At 43.2% G+C, this 27,215-nt stretch overlaps 13 protein-coding genes and 2 pseudogenes across 13 annotated transcripts; all 15 read left to right on the top strand.

Annotated features, from left to right (window-relative positions):
• Positions 1-678: 678 nt before the first annotated feature.
• Positions 679-1,053, top strand: LOC134752363 (histone H2A). Its single transcript, XM_063688043.1, has one exon. The coding sequence runs from the start codon at positions 679-681 to the stop codon at positions 1,051-1,053; it is 375 nt and encodes a 124-aa protein (XP_063544113.1).
• Positions 1,054-1,850: 797 nt separating this feature from the next.
• LOC134752234 (histone H2B) lies at positions 1,851-2,228 on the top strand. Its single transcript, XM_063687861.1, has one exon. The coding sequence runs from the start codon at positions 1,851-1,853 to the stop codon at positions 2,226-2,228; it is 378 nt and encodes a 125-aa protein (XP_063543931.1).
• A 1,003-nt stretch (positions 2,229-3,231) lies between these two features.
• On the top strand, positions 3,232-11,058 carry LOC134752446 (uncharacterized; annotated as a pseudogene).
• On the top strand, positions 6,660-7,340 carry LOC134752066 (late histone H1-like). The gene has a single exon (XM_063687628.1). It carries the CDS (start codon positions 6,660-6,662, stop codon positions 7,338-7,340), a length of 681 nt encoding a protein of 226 aa, XP_063543698.1.
• Positions 8,095-8,469, top strand: LOC134752068 (histone H2A). The gene has a single exon (XM_063687630.1). It carries the CDS (start codon positions 8,095-8,097, stop codon positions 8,467-8,469), a length of 375 nt encoding a protein of 124 aa, XP_063543700.1.
• Positions 9,267-9,644, top strand: LOC134752067 (histone H2B). The gene has a single exon (XM_063687629.1). The coding sequence runs from the start codon at positions 9,267-9,269 to the stop codon at positions 9,642-9,644; it is 378 nt and encodes a 125-aa protein (XP_063543699.1).
• An 881-nt stretch (positions 11,059-11,939) lies between the features above and the next one.
• LOC134752445 (histone H4) lies at positions 11,940-12,251 on the top strand. The gene has a single exon (XM_063688148.1). The coding sequence runs from the start codon at positions 11,940-11,942 to the stop codon at positions 12,249-12,251; it is 312 nt and encodes a 103-aa protein (XP_063544218.1).
• Positions 12,252-14,075: 1,824 nt separating this feature from the next.
• Positions 14,076-14,756, top strand: LOC134752347 (late histone H1-like). The gene has a single exon (XM_063688027.1). It carries the CDS (start codon positions 14,076-14,078, stop codon positions 14,754-14,756), a length of 681 nt encoding a protein of 226 aa, XP_063544097.1.
• A 754-nt stretch (positions 14,757-15,510) lies between these two features.
• LOC134752356 (histone H2A) lies at positions 15,511-15,885 on the top strand. The gene has a single exon (XM_063688037.1). It carries the CDS (start codon positions 15,511-15,513, stop codon positions 15,883-15,885), a length of 375 nt encoding a protein of 124 aa, XP_063544107.1.
• Positions 15,886-16,682: 797 nt separating this feature from the next.
• Positions 16,683-17,060, top strand: LOC134752235 (histone H2B). Its single transcript, XM_063687863.1, has one exon. It carries the CDS (start codon positions 16,683-16,685, stop codon positions 17,058-17,060), a length of 378 nt encoding a protein of 125 aa, XP_063543933.1.
• A 1,003-nt stretch (positions 17,061-18,063) lies between these two features.
• On the top strand, positions 18,064-25,890 carry LOC134752443 (uncharacterized; annotated as a pseudogene).
• LOC134752074 (late histone H1-like) lies at positions 21,492-22,172 on the top strand. Its single transcript, XM_063687635.1, has one exon. The coding sequence runs from the start codon at positions 21,492-21,494 to the stop codon at positions 22,170-22,172; it is 681 nt and encodes a 226-aa protein (XP_063543705.1).
• Positions 22,927-23,301, top strand: LOC134752076 (histone H2A). Its single transcript, XM_063687637.1, has one exon. The coding sequence runs from the start codon at positions 22,927-22,929 to the stop codon at positions 23,299-23,301; it is 375 nt and encodes a 124-aa protein (XP_063543707.1).
• On the top strand, positions 24,099-24,476 carry LOC134752075 (histone H2B). The gene has a single exon (XM_063687636.1). It carries the CDS (start codon positions 24,099-24,101, stop codon positions 24,474-24,476), a length of 378 nt encoding a protein of 125 aa, XP_063543706.1.
• Positions 25,891-26,771: 881 nt separating the features above from the next.
• LOC134752442 (histone H4) lies at positions 26,772-27,083 on the top strand. The gene has a single exon (XM_063688147.1). It carries the CDS (start codon positions 26,772-26,774, stop codon positions 27,081-27,083), a length of 312 nt encoding a protein of 103 aa, XP_063544217.1.
• Positions 27,084-27,215: the final 132 nt, after the last annotated feature.

Here is a 27,215-nt window from a genome sequence, read left to right as displayed (position 1 = left end):
ATATCGTATATACGACGACGTGTCGCCTGTTCACACGCCTCTCGTCATACGCCTGTGCGCGTTAAACGCACATCAAAAAGCCCTTTTCAGGGCTAACAAATTTATTCAAAGGTTCATATCGCCTCTGTTTCATTGCAATAAGCACACACACACATACATACACGAGTCGATCGATCGCAATCAATATAAAAAGTCAATCTCAAATCGAGTCTTATGGCAAAAGTCTCAAGATTATTGATGATCTCACTGATAAGACTGATTAGGTTAGGTTTTCATGAATACTTACACAGAATATTTTCTTATCGATGGTGAATGATGATAAATATAACTGTATTATTTGAAGTCTTAGATTTACAACAACAACAACTACATAAATATAAGTATATAATTTACGGAATATTTTTTGTTAATTGTGTCATTTTTATTAGGTATACTTTGATGTATAAATTGAAATGTTTTTATTTTATATCTATCTCTTTCTAATTTGCGCTCTTGCACGCGACTCGTTGATTGGTCGATCGGGCTCGTGTTATGTCGGCTCGTTGTATCCCCACTATCAGCGTACACCGTGAACGTATAAAATAAAGGCAACTACTAAAAAAGAGCGTATACACTCGCAAGCAAGCAATCGTGCTCTCGTTTCGTGTGTGTAAACTAAACTTAAATCTCTCTTTAAACATGTCTGGACGCGGTAAAGGTGGCAAGGTTAAGGGAAAGGCAAAGTCCCGTTCTAACCGTGCCGGACTTCAGTTCCCCGTCGGTCGTATCCACAGGCTTCTACGCAAGGGCAACTACGCCGAGCGCGTCGGTGCCGGTGCCCCGGTGTACCTAGCCGCCGTCATGGAGTACCTGGCCGCTGAGGTTCTCGAGTTGGCAGGCAACGCCGCTCGCGACAACAAGAAGACCAGGATCATCCCTAGGCATCTCCAGCTGGCGATCCGCAACGACGAGGAGTTGAACAAGCTCCTCTCCGGTGTGACCATCGCCCAGGGTGGTGTGCTGCCTAACATTCAGGCCGTGCTCCTGCCCAAGAAGACCGAGAAGAAGGCTTAAGTGTACTCACTTCTCATCAGGCTACATCTCTAGCGGTAACACCCGGCGTTTGGTGAATGTGGCCTCTGTTATATTCCCGCCCGAGTGACCGTTACAAAAGGCCCTTTTCAGGGCCACAATATGATTCTGTGATAACGTTGTAAGTTTCATGGCATAACGCATACGTGTATGATGTCATTCGATCGATCAATATAATTATATCATATACATATATATGAACGATGAATGAATGAATGAATGTTATTACTTACGGTAAGTAGATAATTCTGAATTCTAATAAGATTATTTTTCTGATTGCAAAACACATCACTACACACGTCTCTATATGAGAGACTTGAGACATCGTTTCGTCAAGAAGTATAATAAATAAACGACAAATAAAGGTAATGTGATGGCTCAGAGCTATTACTTGCTCATCTACAGCAGTGTGTCACTGTAACAACAACAACAATAGTAAATAAACATAAAGCTATATACATTTAAATAATATAATTGTTATCCGCCTACGGTTTTGAACAAAACTGATGATGGTATAATCTATACGGCATTTGATATATTTTATAATCAAAATAATAATACCTATATGTAAGTAATATCAATACGCGCTCTCACTCCCCACCATGCCGACCGACGATACTAATGATGCACGAACGCTATTGGTCGATATACCGCGAGCGCGACGCTCGATCTTTAATCCCCTATTTCCCGTTCTCCGCTTTAACAAAATGAGCGCAACTTAGTACGAAATTTTTATTCTCAGTTCGACTATCGTACTGTAAGCATCTAACTATATCACAATGCCACCCAAGACTAGCGGTAAGGCCGCCAAGAAATCCGGCAAGGCCCAGAAGAACATCTCCAAGTCGGACTCGAAGAAAAAGAAGAAGCATAAGCGCAAGGAGAGCTACGCCATTTACATCTACAAGGTGCTCAAGCAGGTCCACCCCGACACCGGTATCTCCAGCAAGGCCATGTCGATCATGAACTCTTTCGTGAACGACATCTTCGAGCGCATCGCCGCCGAGGCCTCCCGCCTCGCTCACTACAACAAGAGGTCCACCATCACCAGCAGGGAGGTGCAGACATCCGTGAGGCTCTTGCTGCCCGGTGAGCTCGCCAAGCACGCCGTCAGTGAAGGCACCAAGGCCGTCACCAAGTACACCAGCTCCAAGTAAGCGTCCGTCGTTCCTCGTATGCTATCTGTCTTCTCAATACACTTTTAGTGTAATGGGTTTAGGTAGTTCGTATTGCGACACGACACGCTGCGAGAGTGTGGTTTGTACAACAACCAAAAAGGCCCTTTTCAGGGCCACAAATACGTTCTGAATATATAATATAAGAAGTTTCTAGATAGCCGTGCATACGGTGTCAATCGGTATCAACACGAAAGTTGTATCAACATGTAAGAGTATTAAATAAGGAATCAACAATACACACATACACTTAGTGTATGCATATGTGTAACGTGAGACGTTATGGATATTAAATTTAGGTTAGGTTTTTATAAAATAAGTAGTTATGTTAGGTTTCGCGGAGTTAGGTTAGGTTTTGAATGACATTATAAAAAAAAGTTAGGTTTGATCGGTTTGAACTTTGACCTAACCTAACCTAACTCGATCAAACCTAACTCCGCGAAACCAAACATAACCTGACATTATAAAAAAAAGTTAGGTTAGGTTTTGAGTGACAAAAAAAAAAAACCTAACCTAACTTTGACCTAACCTAACCTAACTCGATCAAACCTAACTCCGCGAAACCTAACATAACCTGACCTAACTTATAAACCTATTTTATAAAATACTAACCTAACTTTAATAACCTGACCTAACTCGATTGAACCGGCTATCGAGGCGAATTTCGATAGCGATGACTGTTATTTAAATGAAATATATGTATGTATGTATGTATGTATGTATTTATTTATTTATTTATTTATTAATTAATATTTCAATTATATTATTGTTATTCTAATCAGAAATTTTGTGTTGGTGAGAAAGGAAGAGGGGCGAGGGGGACGTGTATGTGAATTTTATAGCCCTCTCGCTCACACGGACACTAACCCCGTCCCTTTCCGACCAGCCAGCACGTATAAATAGCGACTCGCTGGCGAAAAATCGCTTATTCCCTCTCGTGACTCGTTAACGTAACGTACACGCACGCGTATTATTATTATTCACAATGGCCCGTACCAAGCAGACCGCTCGTAAATCCACCGGTGGTAAAGCGCCCCGCAAACAGCTCGCCACCAAGGCGGCCCGCAAGAGCGCGCCCGCCACCGGCGGCGTCAAGAAGCCCCATCGTTACAGGCCCGGCACCGTCGCCCTCCGTGAGATCCGTCGCTACCAGAAGAGCACTGAGCTTCTGATCCGCAAGCTGCCCTTCCAGCGTCTGGTGCGTGAGATCGCTCAGGACTTCAAGACCGATCTGCGCTTCCAGAGCTCTGCCGTTATGGCTCTCCAGGAGGCCAGCGAGGCTTACCTCGTCGGTCTCTTCGAGGACACCAATCTGTGCGCTATCCACGCCAAGCGTGTGACCATCATGCCCAAGGACATCCAGCTGGCTCGCAGGATCCGCGGTGAACGTGCCTAAACCACCACGTTTAAACTGGCACGGAGCAACATCACAGGACGCAGTCTGCGCGAACGCATACGGTTACATTATATGTATTATTTTGTACCACGCGTTTTGCGTCTGGACGTGCGAACGTGACGCTTCTGTCAGTCATATATCAAAAGGCCCTTTTCAGGGCCACACATGATTCTAAAATTCACAATTGTTTCTTTGAACAAACACTTGCGTAGATAAATCGATCGATCGATCACTGCATGGTCATTACGAAAAAAAAAAAAAAAAAAATATATATATATAATTTACACATAACCAACCGTACACAAAATGTACGGAGGTATATATGAAATTTAACTGCAATACACGAAATACTACTATACTGTAAGGATTATTTAAGAAAGAACTTATTTCCTATAATAATAGGAGTTAACACACTAATAGATTGGAAAGTAAATTAAAATCGTCACGTGACTCTCATATTAAGCGCTATTTTATTATATCGACAAAATTATTACCACTGATTGAATGCTTACAAAAATATTAGAGGAGAAGAATCCTTCACAAGAGGATCTAATCCGTAAGCCGGCCGCCGTTTTTATAGTATATATTATCCCCTACGTCTAAACCTAAGTATCCAAAATTAATTTAAATATCATATAATATGAAATTATTTATCAATAGGTATATATAATATTATATTTCTTTAGATATATGAAAAGTAAGTCAAATAATAATGCTCTGATATATCTTACCCCGTCCCCCGTCGCCCCGCAATAGGGTAAAACGTATAAATAGCGGCAAAATGATGGCTAGCTAGCTATTCCACTCGTGTCGACGCGCGGCGCAAGTCGTGTGTTGAGTATTCCGTTCGAGAAGTCTAATCTCTACTACAACAAGTCGCAATGACCGGTCGCGGTAAGGGAGGTAAAGGTCTGGGGAAAGGAGGAGCCAAGCGCCACAGGAAGGTGCTCCGTGATAACATCCAGGGTATCACCAAGCCCGCCATCCGTCGTCTCGCCCGCAGAGGTGGCGTCAAGCGTATCTCCGGCCTGATCTACGAGGAGACCCGCGGCGTTCTCAAGGTGTTCCTCGAGAACGTGATCCGTGACGCGGTCACCTACACCGAGCACGCCAAGAGGAAGACCGTCACCGCCATGGACGTCGTCTACGCTCTGAAGCGTCAAGGCCGCACCCTCTACGGTTTCGGAGGTTAAGCGCTGCACTGTCAGCGTCGTCGCGCGCGATATCGTGTAATATGTACTAACGTGGGTATTACCGTATCGCGCAGACGCAAATAAAAAAAAAAAGGCCCTTTTCAGGGCCGCAAATAATTCTATGATACGATTACGATAAAAAGTTTCAGTAGCGACACAGACGGACAAACAATCGATCTCTACCCATCCTATGTTATCCAAAATATCTACTAAATAACTACTAATAATCTAGTATCGTCGTAGGTGGTACGTACATTTATTACAATTACTTACTTACCCGGCACCGCGCAACACTTCTAACTTCTACAGCGTCCAGCTCGTAAGCATCGCTTGTGCTAAGTATCTATTGATACCAGAGGAAGCGAAACAATCCAAAATTGAACCACGAGCGGTACATACAAAATTGGAATCTTGAGGGTTTCATCAACATTTTTAGTTTCACCACACCAACCCGAAGAAGAAAATATTAATTAACTGGTAAAAGATATATATATATATATTTTTTTTTTTTTTTTTTTTTTTTTTTTTTTTTTTTTTTTTTTTTTTAATAACACCATCATATACTTATAAACAATCACATGCAACCGCACACACCACATTTTACTTTACCCGCGAACCTCACCTGACCTGTGAGTGATCTGCTACTGATAATGACGACTAGTCGATGAACTGACCAATTAGATAAAGGATTCGCAAATAGTGCACAAAACGGACAGGGACACCCAACATCCCCGCACCCACTCACCTCACTTTACAAAAAAAAAAAAAAAAAAAAAAAAAAAAGAAAGTATAATATAAACACAGGTTTTAGACTTCTCGTGTTCCTATGATGATGAATACATAATATTTAGGTACTTACATATAATATATACATATCAACCTAAACAGATTTTTATGTCAAAATAATTTATATCGTTTGTTCCAATATCAACATTCAGATAATATCATACGTTAAATTATTATAAATAAATACGCCGGACCAAAAACTAAATAAATCTAAACGACGACCTACACGAGACTCTTACCTACTACGATGCCCGCACGCACGTGTCGCGCTGTATGATCCTCGTAGAAGAAGAGAGTTTAACTATACGAATTATAATAATATTCATTAATACGATATCTTAATGTATAATATAACATAACATAATTATTTAAATTTAATATAAAGTACCTATCCCGTTTTACGTCGGTACCGGCAGAGAGCAAACCACTGAACGTAGGCAATGCAATCCAAGTCGCGGTACGGCTGTTTTACGACAGTGAAGACAACAAGTCAAAATAACATTATAAATATAATTTTCTAATGTTGTTATTGTGTCACATCTATCTATGGTATCTTCGCATTTAACTGGAGGACACATAATAGTGTTAGATGTGATTTTAATTAAGAAAAATCACTTTTTAAACTGACCCGAGGTGTCCGCAACCTATAATACCAAAAGTAAAGTTCTCTCATTCGTTTATCGGCGTTCCAAATCCTAAAACTTCTATTAAAATACGTATATCAATTCATAAAGAATGTATATGTGCAATTTTATTATAATCATTATAATATAATTCACTATAAATTTAGTTTAATCATAAACGAGTAAGTGAAAACTTGGAAGTGTTATTACGAGAAAACGTCCCGCGACATGAGGGTCTGCGTTACGGTTAAGCCGGAGTATATATAAAAAGTGGCGCCCCCAATAAGCCGTGTTTAGTACTCGCCAGCGCAGCGCTCCGCTTACACGCGTCCGCTGTATTCTCTTTGCGCAGTTTGTGCGATTTACTAATTTACTTTACTTACTTACTTGACGATTAATAAATAAATAAATAAATATGGCCGACACCGCAGTTGCTGCCGACGCTCCCGCCCCGGCGACGCCCGCGAAGAAGCCTAAGGCGTCCGCCTCCGCTGGCGCTAAGAAGCCTAAGGCGAAACCCACCCACCCTAAGACGTCCGAGATGGTTAACAGCGCCATCAAGGAGTTGAAGGAGAGAAGCGGTTCGTCCCTGCAGGCTATCAAGAAGTACATCGCCGCCCAGTACAAGGTCGACGCCGAGAAGCTGGCCCCTTTCATCAGAAAATATCTTAAGAGCGCAGTCGAATCCGGCGCACTCATTCAGACCAAAGGCAAGGGCGCGTCCGGCTCCTTCAAACTGGAGTCGAAGTCATCATCGGCCGGCAAGAAGCCCGCCGCGGCCAAGAAATCTAGCGCCGCTAAATCTTCAGCCGCCGCTAAGAAGCCCGCCGCAGCTAAGCCCGCTAAGGCGAAGAAGGCCGCTGCGTCCCCGGCCAAGCCTAAGGCCGCCACGAAGGACAAGAAGGCTGCCGCCGCCAAGAAGAAGCCCGCCGCGAAGAAACCTTCCACCCCCGCCAAGGGCAAGAGCGCCGCCGCGCCTAAGGCCAAGAAGACCGCGAAGCCGCCGACCAAGAAGCCTAAAGCTCCCAAGCCCAAGAAGGCCGCGGCCGCTCCCAAAGCGAAGCCCGCCGCCAAGAAGGCTGCCTCGAAGAAGTAAGAAGACTGCGTCACATTGTCGTCGTCGTACTTACATCGGCCGTGATGGTGGAGGATATGTCGATTGTCGTCGCTATATATCGTATATACGACGACGTGTCGCCTGTTCACACGCCTCTCGTCATACGCCTGTGCGCGTTAAACGCACATCAAAAAGCCCTTTTCAGGGCTAACAAATTTATTCAAAGGTTCATATCGCCTCTGTTTCATTGCAATAAGCACACACACACATACATACACGAGTCGATCGATCGCAATCAATATAAAAAGTCAATCTCAAATCGAGTCTTATGGCAAAAGTCTCAAGATTATTGATGATCTCACTGATAAGACTGATTAGGTTAGGTTTTCATGAATACTTACACAGAATATTTTCTTATCGATGGTGAATGATGATAAATATAACTGTATTATTTGAAGTCTTAGATTTACAACAACAACAACTACATAAATATAAGTATATAATTTACGGAATATTTTTTGTTAATTGTGTCATTTTTATTAGGTATACTTTGATGTATAAATTGAAATGTTTTTATTTTATATCTATCTCTTTCTAATTTGCGCTCTTGCACGCGACTCGTTGATTGGTCGATCGGGCTCGTGTTATGTCGGCTCGTTGTATCCCCACTATCAGCGTACACCGTGAACGTATAAAATAAAGGCAACTACTAAAAAAGAGCGTATACACTCGCAAGCAAGCAATCGTGCTCTCGTTTCGTGTGTGTAAACTAAACTTAAATCTCTCTTTAAACATGTCTGGACGCGGTAAAGGTGGCAAGGTTAAGGGAAAGGCAAAGTCCCGTTCTAACCGTGCCGGACTTCAGTTCCCCGTCGGTCGTATCCACAGGCTTCTACGCAAGGGCAACTACGCCGAGCGCGTCGGTGCCGGTGCCCCGGTGTACCTAGCCGCCGTCATGGAGTACCTGGCCGCTGAGGTTCTCGAGTTGGCAGGCAACGCCGCTCGCGACAACAAGAAGACCAGGATCATCCCTAGGCATCTCCAGCTGGCGATCCGCAACGACGAGGAGTTGAACAAGCTCCTCTCCGGTGTGACCATCGCCCAGGGTGGTGTGCTGCCTAACATTCAGGCCGTGCTCCTGCCCAAGAAGACCGAGAAGAAGGCTTAAGTGTACTCACTTCTCATCAGGCTACATCTCTAGCGGTAACACCCGGCGTTTGGTGAATGTGGCCTCTGTTATATTCCCGCCCGAGTGACCGTTACAAAAGGCCCTTTTCAGGGCCACAATATGATTCTGTGATAACGTTGTAAGTTTCATGGCATAACGCATACGTGTATGATGTCATTCGATCGATCAATATAATTATATCATATACATATATATGAACGATGAATGAATGAATGAATGTTATTACTTACGGTAAGTAGATAATTCTGAATTCTAATAAGATTATTTTTCTGATTGCAAAACACATCACTACACACGTCTCTATATGAGAGACTTGAGACATCGTTTCGTCAAGAAGTATAATAAATAAACGACAAATAAAGGTAATGTGATGGCTCAGAGCTATTACTTGCTCATCTACAGCAGTGTGTCACTGTAACAACAACAACAATAGTAAATAAACATAAAGCTATATACATTTAAATAATATAATTGTTATCCGCCTACGGTTTTGAACAAAACTGATGATGGTATAATCTATACGGCATTTGATATATTTTATAATCAAAATAATAATACCTATATGTAAGTAATATCAATACGCGCTCTCACTCCCCACCATGCCGACCGACGATACTAATGATGCACGAACGCTATTGGTCGATATACCGCGAGCGCGACGCTCGATCTTTAATCCCCTATTTCCCGTTCTCCGCTTTAACAAAATGAGCGCAACTTAGTACGAAATTTTTATTCTCAGTTCGACTATCGTACTGTAAGCATCTAACTATATCACAATGCCACCCAAGACTAGCGGTAAGGCCGCCAAGAAATCCGGCAAGGCCCAGAAGAACATCTCCAAGTCGGACTCGAAGAAAAAGAAGAAGCATAAGCGCAAGGAGAGCTACGCCATTTACATCTACAAGGTGCTCAAGCAGGTCCACCCCGACACCGGTATCTCCAGCAAGGCCATGTCGATCATGAACTCTTTCGTGAACGACATCTTCGAGCGCATCGCCGCCGAGGCCTCCCGCCTCGCTCACTACAACAAGAGGTCCACCATCACCAGCAGGGAGGTGCAGACATCCGTGAGGCTCTTGCTGCCCGGTGAGCTCGCCAAGCACGCCGTCAGTGAAGGCACCAAGGCCGTCACCAAGTACACCAGCTCCAAGTAAGCGTCCGTCGTTCCTCGTATGCTATCTGTCTTCTCAATACACTTTTAGTGTAATGGGTTTAGGTAGTTCGTATTGCGACACGACACGCTGCGAGAGTGTGGTTTGTACAACAACCAAAAAGGCCCTTTTCAGGGCCACAAATACGTTCTGAATATATAATATAAGAAGTTTCTAGATAGCCGTGCATACGGTGTCAATCGGTATCAACACGAAAGTTGTATCAACATGTAAGAGTATTAAATAAGGAATCAACAATACACACATACACTTAGTGTATGCATATGTGTAACGTGAGACGTTATGGATATTAAATTTAGGTTAGGTTTTTATAAAATAAGTAGTTATGTTAGGTTTCGCGGAGTTAGGTTAGGTTTTGAATGACATTATAAAAAAAAGTTAGGTTTGATCGGTTTGAACTTTGACCTAACCTAACCTAACTCGATCAAACCTAACTCCGCGAAACCAAACATAACCTGACATTATAAAAAAAAGTTAGGTTAGGTTTTGAGTGACAAAAAAAAAAAACCTAACCTAACTTTGACCTAACCTAACCTAACTCGATCAAACCTAACTCCGCGAAACCTAACATAACCTGACCTAACTTATAAACCTATTTTATAAAATACTAACCTAACTTTAATAACCTGACCTAACTCGATTGAACCGGCTATCGAGGCGAATTTCGATAGCGATGACTGTTATTTAAATGAAATATATGTATGTATGTATGTATGTATGTATTTATTTATTTATTTATTTATTAATTAATATTTCAATTATATTATTGTTATTCTAATCAGAAATTTTGTGTTGGTGAGAAAGGAAGAGGGGCGAGGGGGACGTGTATGTGAATTTTATAGCCCTCTCGCTCACACGGACACTAACCCCGTCCCTTTCCGACCAGCCAGCACGTATAAATAGCGACTCGCTGGCGAAAAATCGCTTATTCCCTCTCGTGACTCGTTAACGTAACGTACACGCACGCGTATTATTATTATTCACAATGGCCCGTACCAAGCAGACCGCTCGTAAATCCACCGGTGGTAAAGCGCCCCGCAAACAGCTCGCCACCAAGGCGGCCCGCAAGAGCGCGCCCGCCACCGGCGGCGTCAAGAAGCCCCATCGTTACAGGCCCGGCACCGTCGCCCTCCGTGAGATCCGTCGCTACCAGAAGAGCACTGAGCTTCTGATCCGCAAGCTGCCCTTCCAGCGTCTGGTGCGTGAGATCGCTCAGGACTTCAAGACCGATCTGCGCTTCCAGAGCTCTGCCGTTATGGCTCTCCAGGAGGCCAGCGAGGCTTACCTCGTCGGTCTCTTCGAGGACACCAATCTGTGCGCTATCCACGCCAAGCGTGTGACCATCATGCCCAAGGACATCCAGCTGGCTCGCAGGATCCGCGGTGAACGTGCCTAAACCACCACGTTTAAACTGGCACGGAGCAACATCACAGGACGCAGTCTGCGCGAACGCATACGGTTACATTATATGTATTATTTTGTACCACGCGTTTTGCGTCTGGACGTGCGAACGTGACGCTTCTGTCAGTCATATATCAAAAGGCCCTTTTCAGGGCCACACATGATTCTAAAATTCACAATTGTTTCTTTGAACAAACACTTGCGTAGATAAATCGATCGATCGATCACTGCATGGTCATTACGAAAAAAAAAAAAAAAAAAATATATATATATAATTTACACATAACCAACCGTACACAAAATGTACGGAGGTATATATGAAATTTAACTGCAATACACGAAATACTACTATACTGTAAGGATTATTTAAGAAAGAACTTATTTCCTATAATAATAGGAGTTAACACACTAATAGATTGGAAAGTAAATTAAAATCGTCACGTGACTCTCATATTAAGCGCTATTTTATTATATCGACAAAATTATTACCACTGATTGAATGCTTACAAAAATATTAGAGGAGAAGAATCCTTCACAAGAGGATCTAATCCGTAAGCCGGCCGCCGTTTTTATAGTATATATTATCCCCTACGTCTAAACCTAAGTATCCAAAATTAATTTAAATATCATATAATATGAAATTATTTATCAATAGGTATATATAATATTATATTTCTTTAGATATATGAAAAGTAAGTCAAATAATAATGCTCTGATATATCTTACCCCGTCCCCCGTCGCCCCGCAATAGGGTAAAACGTATAAATAGCGGCAAAATGATGGCTAGCTAGCTATTCCACTCGTGTCGACGCGCGGCGCAAGTCGTGTGTTGAGTATTCCGTTCGAGAAGTCTAATCTCTACTACAACAAGTCGCAATGACCGGTCGCGGTAAGGGAGGTAAAGGTCTGGGGAAAGGAGGAGCCAAGCGCCACAGGAAGGTGCTCCGTGATAACATCCAGGGTATCACCAAGCCCGCCATCCGTCGTCTCGCCCGCAGAGGTGGCGTCAAGCGTATCTCCGGCCTGATCTACGAGGAGACCCGCGGCGTTCTCAAGGTGTTCCTCGAGAACGTGATCCGTGACGCGGTCACCTACACCGAGCACGCCAAGAGGAAGACCGTCACCGCCATGGACGTCGTCTACGCTCTGAAGCGTCAAGGCCGCACCCTCTACGGTTTCGGAGGTTAAGCGCTGCACTGTCAGCGTCGTCGCGCGCGATATCGTGTAATATGTACTAACGTGGGTATTACCGTATCGCGCAGACGCAAATAAAAAAAAAAAGGCCCTTTTCAGGGCCGCAAATAATTCTATGATACGATTACGATAAAAAGTTTCAGTAGCGACACAGACGGACAAACAATCGATCTCTACCCATCCTATGTTATCCAAAATATCTACTAAATAACTACTAATAATCTAGTATCGTCGTAGGTGGTACGTACATTTATTACAATTACTTACTTACCCGGCACCGCGCAACACTTCTAACTTCTACAGCGTCCAGCTCGTAAGCATCGCTTGTGCTAAGTATCTATTGATACCAGAGGAAGCGAAACAATCCAAAATTGAACCACGAGCGGTACATACAAAATTGGAATCTTGAGGGTTTCATCAACATTTTTAGTTTCACCACACCAACCCGAAGAAGAAAATATTAATTAACTGGTAAAAGATATATATATATATATTTTTTTTTTTTTTTTTTTTTTTTTTTTTTTTTTTTTTTTTTTTTTTAATAACACCATCATATACTTATAAACAATCACATGCAACCGCACACACCACATTTTACTTTACCCGCGAACCTCACCTGACCTGTGAGTGATCTGCTACTGATAATGACGACTAGTCGATGAACTGACCAATTAGATAAAGGATTCGCAAATAGTGCACAAAACGGACAGGGACACCCAACATCCCCGCACCCACTCACCTCACTTTACAAAAAAAAAAAAAAAAAAAAAAAAAAAAGAAAGTATAATATAAACACAGGTTTTAGACTTCTCGTGTTCCTATGATGATGAATACATAATATTTAGGTACTTACATATAATATATACATATCAACCTAAACAGATTTTTATGTCAAAATAATTTATATCGTTTGTTCCAATATCAACATTCAGATAATATCATACGTTAAATTATTATAAATAAATACGCCGGACCAAAAACTAAATAAATCTAAACGACGACCTACACGAGACTCTTACCTACTACGATGCCCGCACGCACGTGTCGCGCTGTATGATCCTCGTAGAAGAAGAGAGTTTAACTATACGAATTATAATAATATTCATTAATACGATATCTTAATGTATAATATAACATAACATAATTATTTAAATTTAATATAAAGTACCTATCCCGTTTTACGTCGGTACCGGCAGAGAGCAAACCACTGAACGTAGGCAATGCAATCCAAGTCGCGGTACGGCTGTTTTACGACAGTGAAGACAACAAGTCAAAATAACATTATAAATATAATTTTCTAATGTTGTTATTGTGTCACATCTATCTATGGTATCTTCGCATTTAACTGGAGGACACATAATAGTGTTAGATGTGATTTTAATTAAGAAAAATCACTTTTTAAACTGACCCGAGGTGTCCGCAACCTATAATACCAAAAGTAAAGTTCTCTCATTCGTTTATCGGCGTTCCAAATCCTAAAACTTCTATTAAAATACGTATATCAATTCATAAAGAATGTATATGTGCAATTTTATTATAATCATTATAATATAATTCACTATAAATTTAGTTTAATCATAAACGAGTAAGTGAAAACTTGGAAGTGTTATTACGAGAAAACGTCCCGCGACATGAGGGTCTGCGTTACGGTTAAGCCGGAGTATATATAAAAAGTGGCGCCCCCAATAAGCCGTGTTTAGTACTCGCCAGCGCAGCGCTCCGCTTACACGCGTCCGCTGTATTCTCTTTGCGCAGTTTGTGCGATTTACTAATTTACTTTACTTACTTACTTGACGATTAATAAATAAATAAATAAATATGGCCGACACCGCAGTTGCTGCCGACGCTCCCGCCCCGGCGACGCCCGCGAAGAAGCCTAAGGCGTCCGCCTCCGCTGGCGCTAAGAAGCCTAAGGCGAAACCCACCCACCCTAAGACGTCCGAGATGGTTAACAGCGCCATCAAGGAGTTGAAGGAGAGAAGCGGTTCGTCCCTGCAGGCTATCAAGAAGTACATCGCCGCCCAGTACAAGGTCGACGCCGAGAAGCTGGCCCCTTTCATCAGAAAATATCTTAAGAGCGCAGTCGAATCCGGCGCACTCATTCAGACCAAAGGCAAGGGCGCGTCCGGCTCCTTCAAACTGGAGTCGAAGTCATCATCGGCCGGCAAGAAGCCCGCCGCGGCCAAGAAATCTAGCGCCGCTAAATCTTCAGCCGCCGCTAAGAAGCCCGCCGCAGCTAAGCCCGCTAAGGCGAAGAAGGCCGCTGCGTCCCCGGCCAAGCCTAAGGCCGCCACGAAGGACAAGAAGGCTGCCGCCGCCAAGAAGAAGCCCGCCGCGAAGAAACCTTCCACCCCCGCCAAGGGCAAGAGCGCCGCCGCGCCTAAGGCCAAGAAGACCGCGAAGCCGCCGACCAAGAAGCCTAAAGCTCCCAAGCCCAAGAAGGCCGCGGCCGCTCCCAAAGCGAAGCCCGCCGCCAAGAAGGCTGCCTCGAAGAAGTAAGAAGACTGCGTCACATTGTCGTCGTCGTACTTACATCGGCCGTGATGGTGGAGGATATGTCGATTGTCGTCGCTATATATCGTATATACGACGACGTGTCGCCTGTTCACACGCCTCTCGTCATACGCCTGTGCGCGTTAAACGCACATCAAAAAGCCCTTTTCAGGGCTAACAAATTTATTCAAAGGTTCATATCGCCTCTGTTTCATTGCAATAAGCACACACACACATACATACACGAGTCGATCGATCGCAATCAATATAAAAAGTCAATCTCAAATCGAGTCTTATGGCAAAAGTCTCAAGATTATTGATGATCTCACTGATAAGACTGATTAGGTTAGGTTTTCATGAATACTTACACAGAATATTTTCTTATCGATGGTGAATGATGATAAATATAACTGTATTATTTGAAGTCTTAGATTTACAACAACAACAACTACATAAATATAAGTATATAATTTACGGAATATTTTTTGTTAATTGTGTCATTTTTATTAGGTATACTTTGATGTATAAATTGAAATGTTTTTATTTTATATCTATCTCTTTCTAATTTGCGCTCTTGCACGCGACTCGTTGATTGGTCGATCGGGCTCGTGTTATGTCGGCTCGTTGTATCCCCACTATCAGCGTACACCGTGAACGTATAAAATAAAGGCAACTACTAAAAAAGAGCGTATACACTCGCAAGCAAGCAATCGTGCTCTCGTTTCGTGTGTGTAAACTAAACTTAAATCTCTCTTTAAACATGTCTGGACGCGGTAAAGGTGGCAAGGTTAAGGGAAAGGCAAAGTCCCGTTCTAACCGTGCCGGACTTCAGTTCCCCGTCGGTCGTATCCACAGGCTTCTACGCAAGGGCAACTACGCCGAGCGCGTCGGTGCCGGTGCCCCGGTGTACCTAGCCGCCGTCATGGAGTACCTGGCCGCTGAGGTTCTCGAGTTGGCAGGCAACGCCGCTCGCGACAACAAGAAGACCAGGATCATCCCTAGGCATCTCCAGCTGGCGATCCGCAACGACGAGGAGTTGAACAAGCTCCTCTCCGGTGTGACCATCGCCCAGGGTGGTGTGCTGCCTAACATTCAGGCCGTGCTCCTGCCCAAGAAGACCGAGAAGAAGGCTTAAGTGTACTCACTTCTCATCAGGCTACATCTCTAGCGGTAACACCCGGCGTTTGGTGAATGTGGCCTCTGTTATATTCCCGCCCGAGTGACCGTTACAAAAGGCCCTTTTCAGGGCCACAATATGATTCTGTGATAACGTTGTAAGTTTCATGGCATAACGCATACGTGTATGATGTCATTCGATCGATCAATATAATTATATCATATACATATATATGAACGATGAATGAATGAATGAATGTTATTACTTACGGTAAGTAGATAATTCTGAATTCTAATAAGATTATTTTTCTGATTGCAAAACACATCACTACACACGTCTCTATATGAGAGACTTGAGACATCGTTTCGTCAAGAAGTATAATAAATAAACGACAAATAAAGGTAATGTGATGGCTCAGAGCTATTACTTGCTCATCTACAGCAGTGTGTCACTGTAACAACAACAACAATAGTAAATAAACATAAAGCTATATACATTTAAATAATATAATTGTTATCCGCCTACGGTTTTGAACAAAACTGATGATGGTATAATCTATACGGCATTTGATATATTTTATAATCAAAATAATAATACCTATATGTAAGTAATATCAATACGCGCTCTCACTCCCCACCATGCCGACCGACGATACTAATGATGCACGAACGCTATTGGTCGATATACCGCGAGCGCGACGCTCGATCTTTAATCCCCTATTTCCCGTTCTCCGCTTTAACAAAATGAGCGCAACTTAGTACGAAATTTTTATTCTCAGTTCGACTATCGTACTGTAAGCATCTAACTATATCACAATGCCACCCAAGACTAGCGGTAAGGCCGCCAAGAAATCCGGCAAGGCCCAGAAGAACATCTCCAAGTCGGACTCGAAGAAAAAGAAGAAGCATAAGCGCAAGGAGAGCTACGCCATTTACATCTACAAGGTGCTCAAGCAGGTCCACCCCGACACCGGTATCTCCAGCAAGGCCATGTCGATCATGAACTCTTTCGTGAACGACATCTTCGAGCGCATCGCCGCCGAGGCCTCCCGCCTCGCTCACTACAACAAGAGGTCCACCATCACCAGCAGGGAGGTGCAGACATCCGTGAGGCTCTTGCTGCCCGGTGAGCTCGCCAAGCACGCCGTCAGTGAAGGCACCAAGGCCGTCACCAAGTACACCAGCTCCAAGTAAGCGTCCGTCGTTCCTCGTATGCTATCTGTCTTCTCAATACACTTTTAGTGTAATGGGTTTAGGTAGTTCGTATTGCGACACGACACGCTGCGAGAGTGTGGTTTGTACAACAACCAAAAAGGCCCTTTTCAGGGCCACAAATACGTTCTGAATATATAATATAAGAAGTTTCTAGATAGCCGTGCATACGGTGTCAATCGGTATCAACACGAAAGTTGTATCAACATGTAAGAGTATTAAATAAGGAATCAACAATACACACATACACTTAGTGTATGCATATGTGTAACGTGAGACGTTATGGATATTAAATTTAGGTTAGGTTTTTATAAAATAAGTAGTTATGTTAGGTTTCGCGGAGTTAGGTTAGGTTTTGAATGACATTATAAAAAAAAGTTAGGTTTGATCGGTTTGAACTTTGACCTAACCTAACCTAACTCGATCAAACCTAACTCCGCGAAACCAAACATAACCTGACATTATAAAAAAAAGTTAGGTTAGGTTTTGAGTGACAAAAAAAAAAAACCTAACCTAACTTTGACCTAACCTAACCTAACTCGATCAAACCTAACTCCGCGAAACCTAACATAACCTGACCTAACTTATAAACCTATTTTATAAAATACTAACCTAACTTTAATAACCTGACCTAACTCGATTGAACCGGCTATCGAGGCGAATTTCGATAGCGATGACTGTTATTTAAATGAAATATATGTATGTATGTATGTATGTATGTATTTATTTATTTATTTATTTATTAATTAATATTTCAATTATATTATTGTTATTCTAATCAGAAATTTTGTGTTGGTGAGAAAGGAAGAGGGGCGAGGGGGACGTGTATGTGAATTTTATAGCCCTCTCGCTCACACGGACACTAACCCCGTCCCTTTCCGACCAGCCAGCACGTATAAATAGCGACTCGCTGGCGAAAAATCGCTTATTCCCTCTCGTGACTCGTTAACGTAACGTACACGCACGCGTATTATTATTATTCACAATGGCCCGTACCAAGCAGACCGCTCGTAAATCCACCGGTGGTAAAGCGCCCCGCAAACAGCTCGCCACCAAGGCGGCCCGCAAGAGCGCGCCCGCCACCGGCGGCGTCAAGAAGCCCCATCGTTACAGGCCCGGCACCGTCGCCCTCCGTGAGATCCGTCGCTACCAGAAGAGCACTGAGCTTCTGATCCGCAAGCTGCCCTTCCAGCGTCTGGTGCGTGAGATCGCTCAGGACTTCAAGACCGATCTGCGCTTCCAGAGCTCTGCCGTTATGGCTCTCCAGGAGGCCAGCGAGGCTTACCTCGTCGGTCTCTTCGAGGACACCAATCTGTGCGCTATCCACGCCAAGCGTGTGACCATCATGCCCAAGGACATCCAGCTGGCTCGCAGGATCCGCGGTGAACGTGCCTAAACCACCACGTTTAAACTGGCACGGAGCAACATCACAGGACGCAGTCTGCGCGAACGCATACGGTTACATTATATGTATTATTTTGTACCACGCGTTTTGCGTCTGGACGTGCGAACGTGACGCTTCTGTCAGTCATATATCAAAAGGCCCTTTTCAGGGCCACACATGATTCTAAAATTCACAATTGTTTCTTTGAACAAACACTTGCGTAGATAAATCGATCGATCGATCACTGCATGGTCATTACGAAAAAAAAAAAAAAAAAAATATATATATATAATTTACACATAACCAACCGTACACAAAATGTACGGAGGTATATATGAAATTTAACTGCAATACACGAAATACTACTATACTGTAAGGATTATTTAAGAAAGAACTTATTTCCTATAATAATAGGAGTTAACACACTAATAGATTGGAAAGTAAATTAAAATCGTCACGTGACTCTCATATTAAGCGCTATTTTATTATATCGACAAAATTATTACCACTGATTGAATGCTTACAAAAATATTAGAGGAGAAGAATCCTTCACAAGAGGATCTAATCCGTAAGCCGGCCGCCGTTTTTATAGTATATATTATCCCCTACGTCTAAACCTAAGTATCCAAAATTAATTTAAATATCATATAATATGAAATTATTTATCAATAGGTATATATAATATTATATTTCTTTAGATATATGAAAAGTAAGTCAAATAATAATGCTCTGATATATCTTACCCCGTCCCCCGTCGCCCCGCAATAGGGTAAAACGTATAAATAGCGGCAAAATGATGGCTAGCTAGCTATTCCACTCGTGTCGACGCGCGGCGCAAGTCGTGTGTTGAGTATTCCGTTCGAGAAGTCTAATCTCTACTACAACAAGTCGCAATGACCGGTCGCGGTAAGGGAGGTAAAGGTCTGGGGAAAGGAGGAGCCAAGCGCCACAGGAAGGTGCTCCGTGATAACATCCAGGGTATCACCAAGCCCGCCATCCGTCGTCTCGCCCGCAGAGGTGGCGTCAAGCGTATCTCCGGCCTGATCTACGAGGAGACCCGCGGCGTTCTCAAGGTGTTCCTCGAGAACGTGATCCGTGACGCGGTCACCTACACCGAGCACGCCAAGAGGAAGACCGTCACCGCCATGGACGTCGTCTACGCTCTGAAGCGTCAAGGCCGCACCCTCTACGGTTTCGGAGGTTAAGCGCTGCACTGTCAGCGTCGTCGCGCGCGATATCGTGTAATATGTACTAACGTGGGTATTACCGTATCGCGCAGACGCAAATAAAAAAAAAAAGGCCCTTTTCAGGGCCGCAAATAATTCTATGATACGATTACGATAAAAAGTTTCAGTAGCGACACAGACGGACAAACAATCGATCTCTACCCATCCTATGTTATCCAAAATATCTACTAAATAACTACTAATAATCTAGTATCGTCGTAGGTGGTACGTACATTTATTACAATTACTTACTTACCCGGCACCGCGCAACACTTCTAACTTCTACAGCGTCCAGCTCGTAAGCATCGCTTGTGCTAAGTATCTATTGATACCAGAGGAAGCGAAACAATCCAAAATTGAACCACGAGCGGTACATACAAAATTGGAATCTTGAGGGTTTCATCAACATTTTTAGTTTCACCACACCAACCCGAAGAAGAAAATATTAATTAACTGGTAAAAGATATATATATATATATTTTTTTTTTTTTTTTTTTTTTTTTTTTTTTTTTTTTTTTTTTTTTTAATAACACCATCATATACTTATAAACAATCACATGCAACCGCACACACCACATTTTACTTTACCCGCGAACCTCACCTGACCTGTGAGTGATCTGCTACTGATAATGACGACTAGTCGATGAACTGACCAATTAGATAAAGGATTCGCAAATAGTGCACAAAACGGACAGGGACACCCAACATCCCCGCACCCACTCACCTCACTTTACAAAAAAAAAAAAAAAAAAAAAAAAAAAAGAAAGTATAATATAAACACAGGTTTTAGACTTCTCGTGTTCCTATGATGATGAATACATAATATTTAGGTACTTACATATAATATATACATATCAACCTAAACAGATTTTTATGTCAAAATAATTTATATCGTTTGTTCCAATATCAACATTCAGATAATATCATACGTTAAATTATTATAAATAAATACGCCGGACCAAAAACTAAATAAATCTAAACGACGACCTACACGAGACTCTTACCTACTACGATGCCCGCACGCACGTGTCGCGCTGTATGATCCTCGTAGAAGAAGAGAGTTTAACTATACGAATTATAATAATATTCATTAATACGATATCTTAATGTATAATATAACATAACATAATTATTTAAATTTAATATAAAGTACCTATCCCGTTTTACGTCGGTACCGGCAGAGAGCAAACCACTGAACGTAGGCAATGCAATCCAAGTCGCGGTACGGCTGTTTTACGACAGTGAAGACAACAAGTCAAAATAACATTATAAATATAATTTTCTAATGTTGTTATTGTGTCACATCTATCTATGGTATCTTCGCATTTAACTGGAGGACACATAATAGTGTTAGATGTGATTTTAATTAAGAAAAATCACTTTTTAAACTGACCCGAGGTGTCCGCAACCTATAATACCAAAAGTAAAGTTCTCTCATTCGTTTATCGGCGTTCCAAATCCTAAAACTTCTATTAAAATACGTATATCAATTCATAAAGAATGTATATGTGCAATTTTATTATAATCATTATAATATAATTCACTATAAATTTAGTTTAATCATAAACGAGTAAGTGAAAACTTGGAAGTGTTATTACGAGAAAACGTCCCGCGACATGAGGGTCTGCGTTACGGTTAAGCCGGAGTATATATAAAAAGTGGCGCCCCCAATAAGCCGTGTTTAGTACTCGCCAGCGCAGCGCTCCGCTTACACGCGTCCGCTGTATTCTCTTTGCGCAGTTTGTGCGATTTACTAATTTACTTTACTTACTTACTTGACGATTAATAAATAAATAAATAAATATGGCCGACACCGCAGTTGCTGCCGACGCTCCCGCCCCGGCGACGCCCGCGAAGAAGCCTAAGGCGTCCGCCTCCGCTGGCGCTAAGAAGCCTAAGGCGAAACCCACCCACCCTAAGACGTCCGAGATGGTTAACAGCGCCATCAAGGAGTTGAAGGAGAGAAGCGGTTCGTCCCTGCAGGCTATCAAGAAGTACATCGCCGCCCAGTACAAGGTCGACGCCGAGAAGCTGGCCCCTTTCATCAGAAAATATCTTAAGAGCGCAGTCGAATCCGGCGCACTCATTCAGACCAAAGGCAAGGGCGCGTCCGGCTCCTTCAAACTGGAGTCGAAGTCATCATCGGCCGGCAAGAAGCCCGCCGCGGCCAAGAAATCTAGCGCCGCTAAATCTTCAGCCGCCGCTAAGAAGCCCGCCGCAGCTAAGCCCGCTAAGGCGAAGAAGGCCGCTGCGTCCCCGGCCAAGCCTAAGGCCGCCACGAAGGACAAGAAGGCTGCCGCCGCCAAGAAGAAGCCCGCCGCGAAGAAACCTTCCACCCCCGCCAAGGGCAAGAGCGCCGCCGCGCCTAAGGCCAAGAAGACCGCGAAGCCGCCGACCAAGAAGCCTAAAGCTCCCAAGCCCAAGAAGGCCGCGGCCGCTCCCAAAGCGAAGCCCGCCGCCAAGAAGGCTGCCTCGAAGAAGTAAGAAGACTGCGTCACATTGTCGTCGTCGTACTTACATCGGCCGTGATGGTGGAGGATATGTCGATTGTCGTCGCTATATATCGTATATACGACGACGTGTCGCCTGTTCACACGCCTCTCGTCATACGCCTGTGCGCGTTAAACGCACATCAAAAAGCCCTTTTCAGGGCTAACAAATTTATTCAAAGGTTCATATCGCCTCTGTTTCATTGCAATAAGCACACACACACATACATACACGAGTCGATCGATCGCAATCAATATAAAAAGTCAATCTCAAATCGAGTCTTATGGCAAAAGTCTCAAGATTATTGATGATCTCACTGATAAGACTGATTAGGTTAGGTTTTCATGAATACTTACACAGAATATTTTCTTATCGATGGTGAATGATGATAAATATAACTGTATTATTTGAAGTCTTAGATTTACAACAACAACAACTACATAAATATAAGTATATAATTTACGGAATATTTTTTGTTAATTGTGTCATTTTTATTAGGTATACTTTGATGTATAAATTGAAATGTTTTTATTTTATATCTATCTCTTTCTAATTTGCGCTCTTGCACGCGACTCGTTGATTGGTCGATCGGGCTCGTGTTATGTCGGCTCGTTGTATCCCCACTATCAGCGTACACCGTGAACGTATAAAATAAAGGCAACTACTAAAAAAGAGCGTATACACTCGCAAGCAAGCAATCGTGCTCTCGTTTCGTGTGTGTAAACTAAACTTAAATCTCTCTTTAAACATGTCTGGACGCGGTAAAGGTGGCAAGGTTAAGGGAAAGGCAAAGTCCCGTTCTAACCGTGCCGGACTTCAGTTCCCCGTCGGTCGTATCCACAGGCTTCTACGCAAGGGCAACTACGCCGAGCGCGTCGGTGCCGGTGCCCCGGTGTACCTAGCCGCCGTCATGGAGTACCTGGCCGCTGAGGTTCTCGAGTTGGCAGGCAACGCCGCTCGCGACAACAAGAAGACCAGGATCATCCCTAGGCATCTCCAGCTGGCGATCCGCAACGACGAGGAGTTGAACAAGCTCCTCTCCGGTGTGACCATCGCCCAGGGTGGTGTGCTGCCTAACATTCAGGCCGTGCTCCTGCCCAAGAAGACCGAGAAGAAGGCTTAAGTGTACTCACTTCTCATCAGGCTACATCTCTAGCGGTAACACCCGGCGTTTGGTGAATGTGGCCTCTGTTATATTCCCGCCCGAGTGACCGTTACAAAAGGCCCTTTTCAGGGCCACAATATGATTCTGTGATAACGTTGTAAGTTTCATGGCATAACGCATACGTGTATGATGTCATTCGATCGATCAATATAATTATATCATATACATATATATGAACGATGAATGAATGAATGAATGTTATTACTTACGGTAAGTAGATAATTCTGAATTCTAATAAGATTATTTTTCTGATTGCAAAACACATCACTACACACGTCTCTATATGAGAGACTTGAGACATCGTTTCGTCAAGAAGTATAATAAATAAACGACAAATAAAGGTAATGTGATGGCTCAGAGCTATTACTTGCTCATCTACAGCAGTGTGTCACTGTAACAACAACAACAATAGTAAATAAACATAAAGCTATATACATTTAAATAATATAATTGTTATCCGCCTACGGTTTTGAACAAAACTGATGATGGTATAATCTATACGGCATTTGATATATTTTATAATCAAAATAATAATACCTATATGTAAGTAATATCAATACGCGCTCTCACTCCCCACCATGCCGACCGACGATACTAATGATGCACGAACGCTATTGGTCGATATACCGCGAGCGCGACGCTCGATCTTTAATCCCCTATTTCCCGTTCTCCGCTTTAACAAAATGAGCGCAACTTAGTACGAAATTTTTATTCTCAGTTCGACTATCGTACTGTAAGCATCTAACTATATCACAATGCCACCCAAGACTAGCGGTAAGGCCGCCAAGAAATCCGGCAAGGCCCAGAAGAACATCTCCAAGTCGGACTCGAAGAAAAAGAAGAAGCATAAGCGCAAGGAGAGCTACGCCATTTACATCTACAAGGTGCTCAAGCAGGTCCACCCCGACACCGGTATCTCCAGCAAGGCCATGTCGATCATGAACTCTTTCGTGAACGACATCTTCGAGCGCATCGCCGCCGAGGCCTCCCGCCTCGCTCACTACAACAAGAGGTCCACCATCACCAGCAGGGAGGTGCAGACATCCGTGAGGCTCTTGCTGCCCGGTGAGCTCGCCAAGCACGCCGTCAGTGAAGGCACCAAGGCCGTCACCAAGTACACCAGCTCCAAGTAAGCGTCCGTCGTTCCTCGTATGCTATCTGTCTTCTCAATACACTTTTAGTGTAATGGGTTTAGGTAGTTCGTATTGCGACACGACACGCTGCGAGAGTGTGGTTTGTACAACAACCAAAAAGGCCCTTTTCAGGGCCACAAATACGTTCTGAATATATAATATAAGAAGTTTCTAGATAGCCGTGCATACGGTGTCAATCGGTATCAACACGAAAGTTGTATCAACATGTAAGAGTATTAAATAAGGAATCAACAATACACACATACACTTAGTGTATGCATATGTGTAACGTGAGACGTTATGGATATTAAATTTAGGTTAGGTTTTTATAAAATAAGTAGTTATGTTAGGTTTCGCGGAGTTAGGTTAGGTTTTGAATGACATTATAAAAAAAAGTTAGGTTTGATCGGTTTGAACTTTGACCTAACCTAACCTAACTCGATCAAACCTAACTCCGCGAAACCAAACATAACCTGACATTATAAAAAAAAGTTAGGTTAGGTTTTGAGTGACAAAAAAAAAAAACCTAACCTAACTTTGACCTAACCTAACCTAACTCGATCAAACCTAACTCCGCGAAACCTAACATAACCTGACCTAACTTATAAACCTATTTTATAAAATACTAACCTAACTTTAATAACCTGACCTAACTCGATTGAACCGGCTATCGAGGCGAATTTCGATAGCGATGACTGTTATTTAAATGAAATATATGTATGTATGTATGTATGTATGTATTTATTTATTTATTTATTTATTAATTAATATTTCAATTATATTATTGTTATTCTAATCAGAAATTTTGTGTTGGTGAGAAAGGAAGAGGGGCGAGGGGGACGTGTATGTGAATTTTATAGCCCTCTCGCTCACACGGACACTAACCCCGTCCCTTTCCGACCAGCCAGCACGTATAAATAGCGACTCGCTGGCGAAAAATCGCTTATTCCCTCTCGTGACTCGTTAACGTAACGTACACGCACGCGTATTATTATTATTCACAATGGCCCGTACCAAGCAGACCGCTCGTAAATCCACCGGTGGTAAAGCGCCCCGCAAACAGCTCGCCACCAAGGCGGCCCGCAAGAGCGCGCCCGCCACCGGCGGCGTCAAGAAGCCCCATCGTTACAGGCCCGGCACCGTCGCCCTCCGTGAGATCCGTCGCTACCAGAAGAGCACTGAGCTTCTGATCCGCAAGCTGCCCTTCCAGCGTCTGGTGCGTGAGATCGCTCAGGACTTCAAGACCGATCTGCGCTTCCAGAGCTCTGCCGTTATGGCTCTCCAGGAGGCCAGCGAGGCTTACCTCGTCGGTCTCTTCGAGGACACCAATCTGTGCGCTATCCACGCCAAGCGTGTGACCATCATGCCCAAGGACATCCAGCTGGCTCGCAGGATCCGCGGTGAACGTGCCTAAACCACCACGTTTAAACTGGCACGGAGCAACATCACAGGACGCAGTCTGCGCGAACGCATACGGTTACATTATATGTATTATTTTGTACCACGCGTTTTGCGTCTGGACGTGCGAACGTGACGCTTCTGTCAGTCATATATCAAAAGGCCCTTTTCAGGGCCACACATGATTCTAAAATTCACAATTGTTTCTTTGAACAAACACTTGCGTAGATAAATCGATCGATCGATCACTGCATGGTCATTACGAAAAAAAAAAAAAAAAAAATATATATATATAATTTACACATAACCAACCGTACACAAAATGTACGGAGGTATATATGAAATTTAACTGCAATACACGAAATACTACTATACTGTAAGGATTATTTAAGAAAGAACTTATTTCCTATAATAATAGGAGTTAACACACTAATAGATTGGAAAGTAAATTAAAATCGTCACGTGACTCTCATATTAAGCGCTATTTTATTATATCGACAAAATTATTACCACTGATTGAATGCTTACAAAAATATTAGAGGAGAAGAATCCTTCACAAGAGGATCTAATCCGTAAGCCGGCCGCCGTTTTTATAGTATATATTATCCCCTACGTCTAAACCTAAGTATCCAAAATTAATTTAAATATCATATAATATGAAATTATTTATCAATAGGTATATATAATATTATATTTCTTTAGATATATGAAAAGTAAGTCAAATAATAATGCTCTGATATATCTTACCCCGTCCCCCGTCGCCCCGCAATAGGGTAAAACGTATAAATAGCGGCAAAATGATGGCTAGCTAGCTATTCCACTCGTGTCGACGCGCGGCGCAAGTCGTGTGTTGAGTATTCCGTTCGAGAAGTCTAATCTCTACTACAACAAGTCGCAATGACCGGTCGCGGTAAGGGAGGTAAAGGTCTGGGGAAAGGAGGAGCCAAGCGCCACAGGAAGGTGCTCCGTGATAACATCCAGGGTATCACCAAGCCCGCCATCCGTCGTCTCGCCCGCAGAGGTGGCGTCAAGCGTATCTCCGGCCTGATCTACGAGGAGACCCGCGGCGTTCTCAAGGTGTTCCTCGAGAACGTGATCCGTGACGCGGTCACCTACACCGAGCACGCCAAGAGGAAGACCGTCACCGCCATGGACGTCGTCTACGCTCTGAAGCGTCAAGGCCGCACCCTCTACGGTTTCGGAGGTTAAGCGCTGCACTGTCAGCGTCGTCGCGCGCGATATCGTGTAATATGTACTAACGTGGGTATTACCGTATCGCGCAGACGCAAATAAAAAAAAAAAGGCCCTTTTCAGGGCCGCAAATAATTCTATGATACGATT

Source organism: Cydia strobilella, chromosome 24, assembly GCF_947568885.1.
Source record: "Cydia strobilella chromosome 24, ilCydStro3.1, whole genome shotgun sequence".
Lineage (NCBI taxonomy): Eukaryota > Metazoa > Arthropoda > Insecta > Lepidoptera > Tortricidae > Cydia > Cydia strobilella.
Note: the sequence above shows the minus strand (reverse complement) of the source record. Positions and strands in the feature narration are given on the sequence as shown.

Excerpts from the sequence above, each read along its gene's own strand:
- LOC134752075 (XM_063687636.1), top strand. The coding sequence starts at position 24,099 with ATGCCACCCAAGACTAGCGGTAAGGCCGCCAAGAAATCCGGCAAGGCC.
- LOC134752076 (XM_063687637.1), top strand. The coding sequence starts at position 22,927 with ATGTCTGGACGCGGTAAAGGTGGCAAGGTTAAGGGAAAGGCAAAGTCC.
- LOC134752356 (XM_063688037.1), top strand. The coding sequence starts at position 15,511 with ATGTCTGGACGCGGTAAAGGTGGCAAGGTTAAGGGAAAGGCAAAGTCC.
- LOC134752066 (XM_063687628.1), top strand. The coding sequence starts at position 6,660 with ATGGCCGACACCGCAGTTGCTGCCGACGCTCCCGCCCCGGCGACGCCC.
- LOC134752445 (XM_063688148.1), top strand. The coding sequence starts at position 11,940 with ATGACCGGTCGCGGTAAGGGAGGTAAAGGTCTGGGGAAAGGAGGAGCC.
- LOC134752234 (XM_063687861.1), top strand. The coding sequence starts at position 1,851 with ATGCCACCCAAGACTAGCGGTAAGGCCGCCAAGAAATCCGGCAAGGCC.
- LOC134752067 (XM_063687629.1), top strand. The coding sequence starts at position 9,267 with ATGCCACCCAAGACTAGCGGTAAGGCCGCCAAGAAATCCGGCAAGGCC.
- LOC134752363 (XM_063688043.1), top strand. The coding sequence starts at position 679 with ATGTCTGGACGCGGTAAAGGTGGCAAGGTTAAGGGAAAGGCAAAGTCC.
- LOC134752235 (XM_063687863.1), top strand. The coding sequence starts at position 16,683 with ATGCCACCCAAGACTAGCGGTAAGGCCGCCAAGAAATCCGGCAAGGCC.
- LOC134752442 (XM_063688147.1), top strand. The coding sequence starts at position 26,772 with ATGACCGGTCGCGGTAAGGGAGGTAAAGGTCTGGGGAAAGGAGGAGCC.
- LOC134752068 (XM_063687630.1), top strand. The coding sequence starts at position 8,095 with ATGTCTGGACGCGGTAAAGGTGGCAAGGTTAAGGGAAAGGCAAAGTCC.
- LOC134752074 (XM_063687635.1), top strand. The coding sequence starts at position 21,492 with ATGGCCGACACCGCAGTTGCTGCCGACGCTCCCGCCCCGGCGACGCCC.
- LOC134752347 (XM_063688027.1), top strand. The coding sequence starts at position 14,076 with ATGGCCGACACCGCAGTTGCTGCCGACGCTCCCGCCCCGGCGACGCCC.